Source organism: Solanum pennellii, chromosome 2, assembly GCF_001406875.1.
Source record: "Solanum pennellii chromosome 2, SPENNV200".
NCBI lineage: Eukaryota > Viridiplantae > Streptophyta > Magnoliopsida > Solanales > Solanaceae > Solanum > Solanum pennellii.
In genome coordinates this window covers 44,082,449-44,094,801 of record NC_028638.1, presented here as the reverse complement: position 1 = coordinate 44,094,801, position 12,353 = coordinate 44,082,449, and the positions used below count along the sequence as shown (strand labels likewise).

The 12,353-nt window shown below is 37.3% G+C and overlaps 2 protein-coding genes across 7 annotated transcripts in view; one reads left to right on the top strand and one right to left on the bottom strand.

Moving 5' to 3' along the window:
• Positions 1-3,798, top strand: part of LOC107011292 (CTD small phosphatase-like protein 2) — a 10,535-nt gene extending 6,737 nt beyond the window's left edge. For 2 of the 3 annotated variants that reach the window (XM_015210716.2, XM_015210717.2), the window contains exon 7: positions 343-3,798. In XM_015210716.2, the coding sequence (XP_015066202.1) occupies positions 343-501 (159 nt within the window). In that variant the 3' untranslated portion in view covers positions 502-3,798. The remainder of the gene's footprint in view (positions 1-342) is intronic. The other variant, XR_001455859.2, reaches the window with a different exon arrangement.
• Positions 3,799-5,130: 1,332 nt separating this feature from the next.
• LOC107011792 overlaps positions 5,131-12,353 on the bottom strand; it is a 21,253-nt gene continuing 14,030 nt past the window's right edge. For 3 of the 4 annotated variants that reach the window (XM_015211439.2, XM_015211440.2, XM_015211441.2), the window contains 3 exons: positions 10,781-10,930; positions 7,755-9,773; positions 5,131-5,846 (listed from right to left, as the gene is read on the bottom strand). In XM_015211439.2, the coding sequence (XP_015066925.1) occupies positions 5,637-5,846; positions 7,755-9,773; positions 10,781-10,930 (2,379 nt within the window). In that variant the 3' untranslated portion in view covers positions 5,131-5,636. The remainder of the gene's footprint in view (positions 5,847-7,754; positions 9,774-10,780; positions 10,931-12,353) is intronic. The other variant, XM_027914537.1, reaches the window with a different exon arrangement.

Genomic DNA, 12,353 nt, shown 5'->3' with positions numbered 1-12,353 from the left:
CTCTCTTTTTTTTTTTTTGGGTTATGGGTGGCAAGGGGAGTGTACTGGTGAGATTAAGTCACTAAAATTCATGTGCAATCTGTAAAATAGACACACCACCTTCATCAGGCCATTTCACTGCACTACTCTAGTCGTCTGTAGGCAGAGTTCACTATTGTTTGTAAAAAAATATGGTCTCTTGATGTTTGTGAGTTTTTTTCAAGTTTCATGTGCTTAGTTGGAAAATGGAGAAAACTAAAAGAGACATGAACAGCAACTTAGCAAATGCAGAGTGCTTATTTGCTCATGAAGTAAGGCTATTGTTTTATGTAACTGAATATTAATTTCCCATCTTGTTTTCAGGTTTTCAGATTGCAAGTGAATAATGGGATTCCTATTAAGAGTTGGTTTGATGATCCTTCAGACTCTGCACTAATTTCTTTACTTCCATTCCTAGAGACACTGGCTGATGCTGATGATGTCCGACCTATTATTGCTAAGAAATTCGGTAACAAGGAATAAGAGGCCCTTGTTTCTTCCTAGTAGTTCCTCTAACACCTCCTCTCTTCTCATTTAAACAAATTTATCCTTCATTTACATGCTCATTGTTCTATCCTCATTGAGCCTTGATATAATTGGGGTGTGCAATAAAAATACTAGTCCTTTTCTGGTTGAGTCAGTTTTTTTGTGCGCAGTCCTTTTCTTGTTTCCACCATGTTGACAACTTTCTTCAGTCCATTGCTTACTAATTTGTTTCAAATATAGTTGCAAGAAGTTCTCCTTGTGTGCACTGTACAGTTATATTTGCCTAGTTATTTACAAGCTTGTGTATATGGATTGATCTATTGTGAAATAAATCGTGATTTCATGTTTCATTATCATAGCATAAAGCTGTCCGTTGGACTAAATTATACCTGTTCATTGTATAGCCTTTGCACAATCTAGTGTACTTATCAATTTTGCAGTAACATAAGTTCCCAATCAAAGGCTAATTGGCCAAAAACATCAGGGTTGGCTGTCGAAATAGGTTTAGAAGATATTTGGATCATCATTAGATGATTCTTTGAAGACCACCAACTTTTAGAAGTAAAAAATAAAATAGCATGGACATGCAAGCACTTGCTTGTTTCTTCATGTAGACTTGTACTGGCTGTTCTGATCTCCTTCTATTTCAGAACGCTACCTGTTATAGGTGCTAAACATAGTCGAAAATCCGTCAAACTCACCTCAAAGCCTAAGTATAAAAACTTAGGTCCGGAGGATACTACCTAATCATTTTGCTTATTGATGAATTCGACTAGTAAGATTGACTGCCTACTATTTATCAGGAAATGAGAACAGTTGTCTGAAGTTATAGTCATTAAGTTAAGAAATTGATCAGTTAAAATGTCAAAGAGGTTCTTGCTAACATTTCACCGAGAGAATTGATTGCTTCGGAGTTGAAACTTGAAAGTAATAAGCTAATAATAGTATAGTTCCACCACTTATTTACAACAGGGAAACCATTTTTAGTGATTCATACTACTAAGGGCTAATTAGAGATGTATCACCAGAATGCTTTGAATAGTGGTAGATTGCCTTTCTTGGTGTCTGATACTGCTGAAAAGATTGGAGTGACGACTAACTGTAAATTGTACCAGAGTAGAGACTAGATATATGTGCAAGGGTCGTGGAATTTCCGTTCTCTATCAAGTTGAACTTTTTTAGCTCTACTTCAACTCTTTCTCTATAATTTCTTCTTGCACGGTGTAATAACTGTCAGTCTTTGACTGGAAAATCCCTCTGCTTTGAAAAATCCCAAACAAAACTAAAAGAAAAAAAGGAAAAGAACGCTCAAGGTGATACCTTATAAAAAAAAAGTAAACTCTAGGGGATAAAAGTAAGAATAACTGACCTATATAATCTTCTTATTATAGTGAAATTGAAATCTACAGACATTCTGTTTAAGTTTACTTTACCTTCCATTTTATGAACTCTCTCATTTTACATGCTTGGTTAACAATTCCTCGTGATTTGAACTTCATGCTGTTGCTTATTCCTTTGGTTTTGATTTCATGTTAGTGAATCTCGTAAGCTATGCTTCTGCATTTGTTTGCTTAATATTTAAAAAAAACGAAGAATAATGCTTTTCAAGGATCTTCAGTTATTGCTAGTTCAAAAAATAAGTTCATACAACTGTTTTCATACTTGATATGATGAATACCTAGAATATTCTAGAGAGCCTTCTTTTTGAGTGGATTATTTTGGTGAGGTAATGTCTTGCCCGTGCGATTCATGTTATTTCAGATAGTTTTGAAGAATAGTAATGTTGGCATTTCTACAACAGTTTATAAGTTTGAATTGTGTCAATCTGCTGATATAGTTGACAGATCATTGCTACTGAGCGTACACTATATCATTCTTTTGGATTAATAGCTGAGCTAAAGTACTTGATCATTGGTGATTAGCCTTTTGCTAAAGTTAGAATTTTATGTAGATTTAGGTCATTAGACTTCAATGAGGATGACACTTTCTGCCTGCTTGGTAGCTCAATCTGTACATACTAGTAGTTTTTGGGTGCAAAGGAATATTGTGCAAAAGGACTGCAGTTTGACTAGGAGGTACGGAGTTTACGATTTTATGCATGACCGGATATTATGATTAATCTGTAGTCCTTCCCTGGGATGTGAGTCAATATGGCAAGTTTGGGATAGTAACCATGGCTGGAATCTTTAGGATGGAATATGAATTAGCCTTGTGAAAACATGTCAGATGATGGAGTGCATCATTGTGGGGGTCAGTGTGGGGGTCAGTGTGTAGTTCCGAGAATTTGTTTGTTAGGTATATAATTGCAGGATGTTCCTTGGTATACCTGCTTCCCATCCTTCTAGTATTCTCGCCCATTCGGATCATGATATTATGGACTTGCTTTTCGATCAAAATGATTTCATAACCACAAAAAAAAAAGCCTCTTTCCTTTGAACATGATGCTTGATATTGACATGAGGGTTCTATTTCCCGATATTGAATAGTTTAGGCAATTAAATTCTGCAAGAATGGGTGTTTTCTAGGTGGTGACAAGGTGGTAGGGGAAGCTGCAAACACTAGATGATGTCTAATGGTGATGTAGAGGTTGGGACTAGACTACCAATTGGATGTTTCCCAGTCGAACCCTCTGTGCGGATACTGAGAAGTTTGCATGATTTGGGTAGCTCATGGTCCAGCTTACCATTATATTTTTTTCATTGATATCTGTGCTTGTAAAATTTCATTACCCTTTCCAATCTGAATCTGTTATCTGCAGGTCATATGGAGATAACTAGTGTTTTGGCCACGAAGTGGACTAATCTTAGGTATGCAGTATTGATTTGTTTAATGTTTTCTCAGGGTCACGACAGAAACTAACTACCTTTTGTTTTATTTTGTCGAGACAAACTAACTACTGCTGACAATATCAGGTTTTCATTTCCAAAATCAGGTTGTTTTCTCTTATTATTTTTTTCCCTTCATCATTGAAGTGTCAGGATGACTCAAAACTGTGCAAGGTATTTTCTTAGGGCAGGATCTGTAATAAGAGATGTCATATCTTATCCCTTTCTGTATAGCATATCACTGCAGCATAGATCAACTAGCATTGCCCTCGTTTTTGTTTGTCATTTCTTTGATGCTCTTTTAACTTCGCGGCATGAATAGTATTTGTTCAACGGTTCAACCAAGGAAAAACTGTAAATGAGTGCCTTTTCTTTTTTCCCTTTTCTTCCTTTTTTTAAACGAGAAAAGTGTATAAACAAAAATCTATTTCTTCCCTTTATATGTAGAGGATTTTTGAGTTTTTCCGCATCATCTATTTATGTGTTGAATTGGACTGCTTGCTTATTAACTGTGAACTTAATTTTGATGTAATAAGTCAGGTTGTATTACTCCCTCTGTTATCTTGTGATGATTGTTCATATTGTGTGATTGACACATGCCAAACACGGTGCACTTGATTAATTGTCATTTAAAACACTATTTTGTATTATTTTTTTTTGGATTAATTGTCACTTAAAAGATTACGAGCTTTTTTTATGAAGAAAATAACTAACCTTTAACTTGGTACACCTGAACTATAGGATCTAGTTATCTTGATATTCTCTCTGTATAATGAGTAATGACTCCTGTTCGGATTAATTCTCGTCTCATACTTGTTAATATCTAGATTACTAATTAATATTAGTGGATGATTAGCCATTTAATTTGACATATGCTGTTTATAAGGATATCCTGTTTGACCTATAGGTTGCTGCTACTGCACTTTAGGTTTGGCTGTGCAAGGATTTTGGTATATGACGGTGTGCGTTCTGACTTATTTTCCTGGGTAATTAATACTTGAAGAAATTAACCTGTGTATGTGCTGTGCGGTTTTGTTATAGGAACGTAAATGTTGAATACATGGCTTCTGAATAATCAATGTTTACCTGATTATCATCGACAGGTTACTATTTGGTATTTGGATTGGTAATGGAAGTAATGTGTATAACACTATCATGCGATATAGGACGTTCTTTCATATGAAAATGAACAGGAAAAGAGAGAAAACAGCAACTAAGTAGGCAAAATAGGAAGCTATCTCCAGATGCAATTGTTTTCTTGTTTTGAACCTGCAAGCTTTCGTTCTGTAAAAGAAAAACACTTCTCTAAATGGTCCTTTTAGACTACACTCCAACAAATAAAAAATTATATAATAAAATGGCAAGTCTTCGATCTTAACTGTAGTTGCATCAAAGGCAAATATAATAAAATAAACTTTTTAAGAGAAAATATTTAACTCCAAAAGTATCATAACTTATAAATATGTAACTTTTGAAGTTAAATATTTACTGTGGTCGAAACGAACTTGGTTTACACTAAACCGAGTGGTTTATCTTACAGACCATCAAAGATATGTAATTTTCTCGAAGTTTTTTCCCTTAATAGTTCCAAAGGCATATATATATGCTTATAACACGCACCGCGCGGCATCATCAGCTCTTCCAAGTTTTTTCCCTTATAAGCTAGTGCTTGTTTTGACTTTACAAAACTTGGCTGTCGACCTTGGCTCAACAACTAAATCTGATTTGAACTATTTTACACTGGGATTCGTGGGTTGGGAGAAACCTGTTTTTCCGTTGATCCTGTATTTGTAGTAAAAAATTAAATAACTGTATATGTATATTAACTTGTGAATCCCTAACAAAATTGATTGACAATGGTAAAGAAAAGACAATTGAAATGCTTCTCATGCTAGTGTTGCATCTTCGAACCCTGTCTCTTTTTTTTTTCAAAAGGAGATTACCCCGAACTCTTAATCTTGGCCTGCCCACAGCTAAAACAGCCAATCTAGTAGAACACCGTAAGATGTCAACTTAAGCCAGACAAGTGTAAACAACAACCACTTAAGTTTAACAAGTTGGATTGTGACCTTTTCAATCCATTGGTGACCAACCCAATCTTGACCCAAACAAACTTTGATTATATGATAGGCACAGAGAGAGGACAGTTTAGACAATTGACTAGATTTACATTTGAGGTCCTAGAACAAAACCTATAAATACATGATAGACAGAGAGTAGTAACAACCTCTTCGGCTTCTGATCTTAGCACCTTCTGTTTCTCTGTGACTTTCATTTGCGTCTCTAGGGCACGAACATACTCCAATCTTACTGATCTCGGGAAGAATTTGTCCTCGAAAATGAAGAAGCCTTTGATGCCAATGTGCCCGTACTATGTGAAGGTGAGATTCCACGAGCAGGGGCTCCCCTATAAGGAGATGCAGAATATCTAGATTTTTCTGCTGAATGTGGTTGCCTTGCAGATTCTGTTTCAGTAGCAGGAGTTCCTGAAGAATGTGGCTCCACAACCTGTTGACCCTGTGCATTATAAGATGTCAATCTCTAGTGCCAGATAACGGTGTCAAAATCACATGCACACTAGTTTATTTATATTATACCTATATCACAGAGACAGGTATTGATCAGCCATTAAAGAATGTAATTAATTGGAATTCTACACATCCAGTAATCGGTTAACACTCAGAAGACACTGAGAGAAAATAATGCATGCAGATCTGTCAATCTCTTCACTCTCTTCCTTTGTCTATCTTCGAGATTGTGTTCAAATCCTTTTTTTTTGGGTGACAAGGAAATTTTATCTACTATATATACCAGGAAGGTGCAAAGATGCACAAAAAGGACGATGCTCTTTTGCCCACATAAGGAGTCCAAAGACCCGACCAGACTATTCATATCAGTTACATTATTCACCAACATACCAGGGGCGGAGCTAGCATAGAGTTAGGGGGTTCATCCAAACCCCCTTCGGTGGAAAATATTACTATTTATACACGGTTAAGATTATTTTTTATGTATATATAGTAGATGTCGAACCCCCTTCGATTAGTTCGTAGTTACTTCTTAAGATTTTGAACCCCCTTATTAAAAATCCTAGCTCCGCAACTGCTATATATTGATATGCCAAAAGTATGTTCACCCATACTTTGTACTGTGTCAACCTCAAACTGAAAGACATGAGAACATCTACAGTTACATTGCTCAACACATTCCAAATTATGCATAAGCAACAGCTTTGTCCCAAATAATTTCAAGAGTATTCCTTCACTGATGGACAAACCAGCTTTGTCCCAAATAATTTCAAGAGTATTCCTTCACTGATGGACAAACCAGCTTTGTCCCAAATAAGTTCAAGAGTAGGCACTAAATCTATCAGCTGCAGTTACAATGCAAGAACAATTGCACAAGGATTTCACAAGCACTTGATCATAAAAAAATTCTGGACCGGACACTGCCGTTGTAATAGAACTGATTTAGTCTTTTTTATGCTCTTTGGTTTTCCTTTAAGTTCATATAGTATTCATATGCCTCATTCCATGCCATTTTGCATATGAGTACTATTCCAACTGTACTTATGTCCCTTTTGCCGGGAGGTGCTGCATTTCACTATGTAGATTCAGGTATTCAGAACGATAGGGCTATTCTCTAAGCTTCCACATTATCAGCTTATTGGTGAGCCCCACTTGATTCACGAGGCATCATCTTCTTTTTTCAGTTTTCTTATGTATGGGTATGTCAGGTCCCTGTTCCGGCAAAACATTTTCTTTATGGTATGTTAAAGAATTCATAGATAGACGAGTCTAGACATCCAGTTATGTAAAAATGGCAGTTCTTCCTATTTACGGATATGTTATGATTAAACGTTTTGAACTTAATGAAAGCTTTATGAATGGAAATTCTTTTTTAACGACCTTATTCATGAATCGGTTTCATTCTATTCCGATATGCCTCAAGGGAATGTCATGTTACCTAGATCGCTCAGGCAAGTTAAGGCATCGAGTGCCAGTCCCGCCCAGATCTGAGTGACCAGGCCAGGTTGGGAGAGTGACAACTTCACTCCATGGGCCTCCCACGGTAGATAATTCTTACTGTAGTTCTCTTCCCTTTCCAATTTGTGGTCCACATACTCTAGAGAACATGCAGTTGAAATTTGTAGAGGTATTTTTCAAACTTAAGGTAACGGAACGAGTGTCAACCATATTTATGTCAAAATCGAAAAACATGTCATTCACTTAACAATGTACCTATGCATAATATGGTAGGTAATAAATTTGTATGCTTAAGTCGCCGAATATTTTATAATTAAGTTATAAATATTCTAAGGTATCCTATAGAATATTATATGTTGATTTTCATCTTCCATTTTTTTAGAAAAAAAACCATCATCAGATAGCAATTCAATAAGATAAGCAACTATAAGGAAGGAACCTGATGGGTTTGATTGTATTCCTCATCTGTTTGCTGCTCCAGATGATGATATTGCTGCTGTTGTAGGTGAGAGTACTGCTGTAATTGTTGTTGCCATTGTTGTTGTTGTTGTTGTTGATGTACTTGGTACTGGTGCAAGAGTAGTTGATAACCATGTTGTTGCATCTGGTTTGCAAGTTCTTGTGACTGACGATATTGCTCTAGCTGCTGCTCCTGTGTTTGCAGATAGTGCTGCTGCGTTTGCAGGCCTTCCTGTGATTGCATCTGTTGTGCTTGCAGTTGAGACTGCTGTTGCCAGAGTTGCTGTGCCTGTGGTAAATACTGTAGCTGGTGCAGAAGATATTGCTGCTGTGGATATTGTGTAGACTGAATTTGCTGGAAATACTGTTGTTGCTGTTGCTGTTGCAATAGAGGTGTTTGCTGCTGATTCTGTTGCTGTTGTTGTTGCTGAATAAGCTGCTGCTGCTGATAATACTGTTGACTTGGATATGGATGCATCTGTTGCTGTTGTATACTAGCGTAGGACTGTTGCATTTGCAGCTGATGCTGCTGATACTGCCACTGCAAAAGATGCTGCTGCTGGTAATGGTGTTGTGATGTTTGATTCAGTGCTTCTTGGTTGTGTAAGGGCCCAATTTGCTGGTTACTCTGCCTAAAATGTTGAGGTGTACTTGGTTGAGAAAAAGAAGCAGGTGAGGAAGACATTTGAGGGTGGTTTTCTGACAGGGAGATGTGTTGTGATTTTTTATTCAATGCTTCGTGGTGGGGATCTGGTCCACTTTGCTGGCTATCGTGCTCAGAATGTAGAGCTGTACTTGGTTGAGAATAAGAAACAGGTGAGGAAGACGACGCCAGGGGATGATTTCCAGACATGGAAATCTGCTGTGGCATATTATTCAATGTCCAGCATTGGTTACTCGGGATATTCCCCTGAGAATTACCTGTTTGGCACTGCACAGTAGCCTTATATAGGATTTGTTGGATCTCTGAATCACCCTGAGAATCACGCAGGCACGGTTCTTGTGAAGCAGCTCGTTGTGGCTGCTGTTGCTGATCATATCCTGCAGGTTGATCGGGCACCTTTGAATTACCACTCTCAGGAACTGCGACTGTATCATTTAGCTGTGAACTTTCAGCAGTAACAGGACCTGGATGTGTTTGTGCTGATTCGGAAAACAGACATGTCGATGGAGATGAACAACCAACCGGTCCATTTCCATCATCTACAGGATCTTGTGGTCTGCCCGTGCTTGATGAGGGAATTTCTTTACCACTTTCAAGATCGTCAGAATGCATGGCGATGAAGTCCTGGGACTCCCTTTCCCCAGAAACCAAGGACAGATTCTCCAAAGAAACCAGCATCGGTGATTGTTTAAGTTCAACATCCTCATCTCGATTGATAATTTCTGCTTGTGAGGCTTCTAAAACATTGAGGGGCCTCGATTGTTCCTTCAAGTCCAGAACAAGCCCAGGAGATTTGGATACATCTTCTCCAGGTTGGGGTATGGAATCATAAGAGAAGTCCATTGGTCCAGGCAAATTTTCTCTCCTCTGCTGTGATGGACCATGACTTAATTCCATTGGTGTCGATGAATCATCCTTTGATTGAACCACAGGGTCAAAAGACAACTCATTTTTCCCAGAGCCATTTTCACTGGATAGATCTTTCATTTCGGGAGATAGCTGTTCTTGTTGACCAGTCACATCTTTGTCATTGACCACAGCTAAAGACCGGTCTGCAGAAAGCTGATCTGGTTGCTTCCCATCTTTAAGCATCAGTAAATGCACCTGCTCTCCTTCGGACAGCTGGATCATATGTCCAGAGCTTGTTCCTTTTGATGGCTGATTAACTAAGACATAAGAAATATTTCTCCTTTGCTCAGTAAAGTTGTGCAGTGAACTCTTCTCAGTACCTATGTGTTTAGATGAAGTATTGGTTCTTATGAACTGAGGAAACAATTTGATGTGACGACTCCATGCCTTCCTTATCTCAGAGATAGAACCACAAAGATCAACCAACTGTTGTAACCATGAATGATGATTATCAAGCACAGGTGAAAGTGGATTTTGCACATCCAAAACACAAAATAGTAAAACTTTTGAAAAACATAATAAAAAAGGACACTTCACTTTATAGAAACCTAGGGCCAGATTCAGTAGGTACAGGACCATGAGATAAAGAAGTAAACGTTTCACTTTTAGTATGGCGCAGATTTGGTAAGGGCATATCTCCTAGCAAACTGAATCAGAAGTTTCAAGTAAACTGAGTTCTTGATTAAAAAATGTTATTCCTGTAGGGAGGTGGTATTCACACTTTTGGCTGGTTAAAGGTGGAAGTGGTTTTCTAGAAACGTTAGTTGTTGCATAACAATTGGAAATAAACTCACTGTTGAAACTGAGACCATCCCACATACATTTTGTACTTTCGGATGAGATCTGAAGTAGAAAATCATTAAACATACAAAGAGGGCAGATGGTGCACTAAGCTACTGCTATGCGCAGGTCTGGGGAAAAATCACTATACATGAAAAGAAAAATCAACTTATCATGTATACATAGTGTATCTTTTTAAAATCACTCAGTTTCAAAGTTCTCTTTCACTTTAGTGCGATCAGGGCTTAGTTATTCGTGACACAATCCTCTACTACCTCGGCTAGTTGGGAAGATTTGATAACATGCTGATAGAAGTGAACTGTTGGATCAAGTTGACAATATGCACAGCAGTGTTTAGCTCACTTCTAAACCACTGTTAGTTGTACCTACATGTTCACTAGTTAAATTCTTATGAAATAACTACTTGATTCATGAGTATGTCACACTCGGTAATTTCTTTCAGATTTCCATTCCATTAATTATTGATGGACCTAGTTGACCACAGCACCAGCAAACATATGAAGCCACAAAAATATTGAGCAATTTTTCACTTAAATAAGAGAATTCCCTCCTCATTTTTCCTACCACAGCCAAAATGAAGAATAAGAAAAGAAAATAATGTAAAACTGAAACATTTAGAGGGGGGCTCTCACCTCCAAAAACAATAAGGATATACTCTCTCGATCTTTTATATCCATATCTTGGGATACGTCTGACACAGGAGAGATTGCATTAACTATGACAGAGTCTACAATCCTCAATTGTTTAGTTCCTTCATGCTCCATTGCAAATCTTATTAACTCCTGCAGAAGCAGGATATATTCATTATTTGGTATTTGTCACAAATCTTATGCAGTGCCAAAATAGCTCACAACTTAGAAGCTCTTCAGGATCTTTTCAAGCAAAAGAGGAGTAACTTTCAGATGTGTAACTCTTTTTTTATGAAGTAAGTTGTTTCATTACCAGCATCACGAAGATGCAAAGAGTACAAAAGTAGATAAGCTAGCTCCATACATAGTAAAAGTTAAGACTCGGGAGCCAACCAAAAAAATATAGATGGTGGTTTTGACTTCTTAATATAGATGCCCTCGAGAGTTGGTCACAATGAAATCCTCACTACACAACAGAATTCTAAATGAGCAATTGGCGTTAAACCAATCCAAACTCTACAGTGTGAACCTATTACTTAAATATTGTCCTACCCTCACTAGAAAACTGAACGCTATTTTTTTAAAATACTGGTGGTTAAAAAATGGCAATGTCTGGGCAAGCTTGTGCACGCCTCGACTATTCCACCAAGTAACGCTACCTGCAAGGGCCCAGGAAATGAGAAGAAATCACCTAACATGCTTTGTTTCTATTGGAATTTTGAACACAGGTCTCTCCAAGGTTTCACCAGCTTCATTGACAGCTAGGCATTCAAGGGTTACACCCTTGGTGCCAAACTAAATATTAATTTCTTACGAGAGCAGGGTTACACCCTTGGTGCCAAACTAAATATTAATTTCTTACGAGAGCAGTTGATAAATTGATATTTTACCAACTTAACTATACCATTTTACCTAGAATTTTGTTATGTACGTTGATAAAAATAGTGTTTTAACGGTGGTTTATTGCATTTTACATGATTTACATGTTGAAGAGAGGTATGGAAGCAAACTAGACAAAAAGTGAGCCACAATGAAGAGGATAAAAGAAAATATGTGCAGTAGGCAACTTATCGTGTTTGAAGCACGTGTTATCAAAGAAGGGAAATGTAAAGATTTGCAACCGCAAAGCCCCTGCCACAATAATGATGCATCACAGAGCTCCCAGATATATTAAAATCATTACTCTCTCTGGTAGCGATGCATCATTCAGCGATCACAGAAAACCATGACCTAGTGCCCAACGAATACAAGCTTTAAGATTTATGGATTGCTACAGTGATTACAAGTTAATATACAGTAACAAATGGGTTCAAAATAACATATTTGTAGATATTTTATGGGTTTCTAGTAAAATATAGGATCTGCGCAAAAGCTACTGGTTCCATGAACCCATAAACTATACTCTGGATTCTCCACTGACCTAGGCAGATGTGGATGTTATTTTGGAATTTTAACTTGGAATATTCTGGATGTATATAAACAACCTTTTGGACAGAATTATCAAATTTTGCCTTTTTTAAAAAGAAAATATTTATAGGTAACTGAAAGAATAATATTGATGTACAGAGGGGGGCGG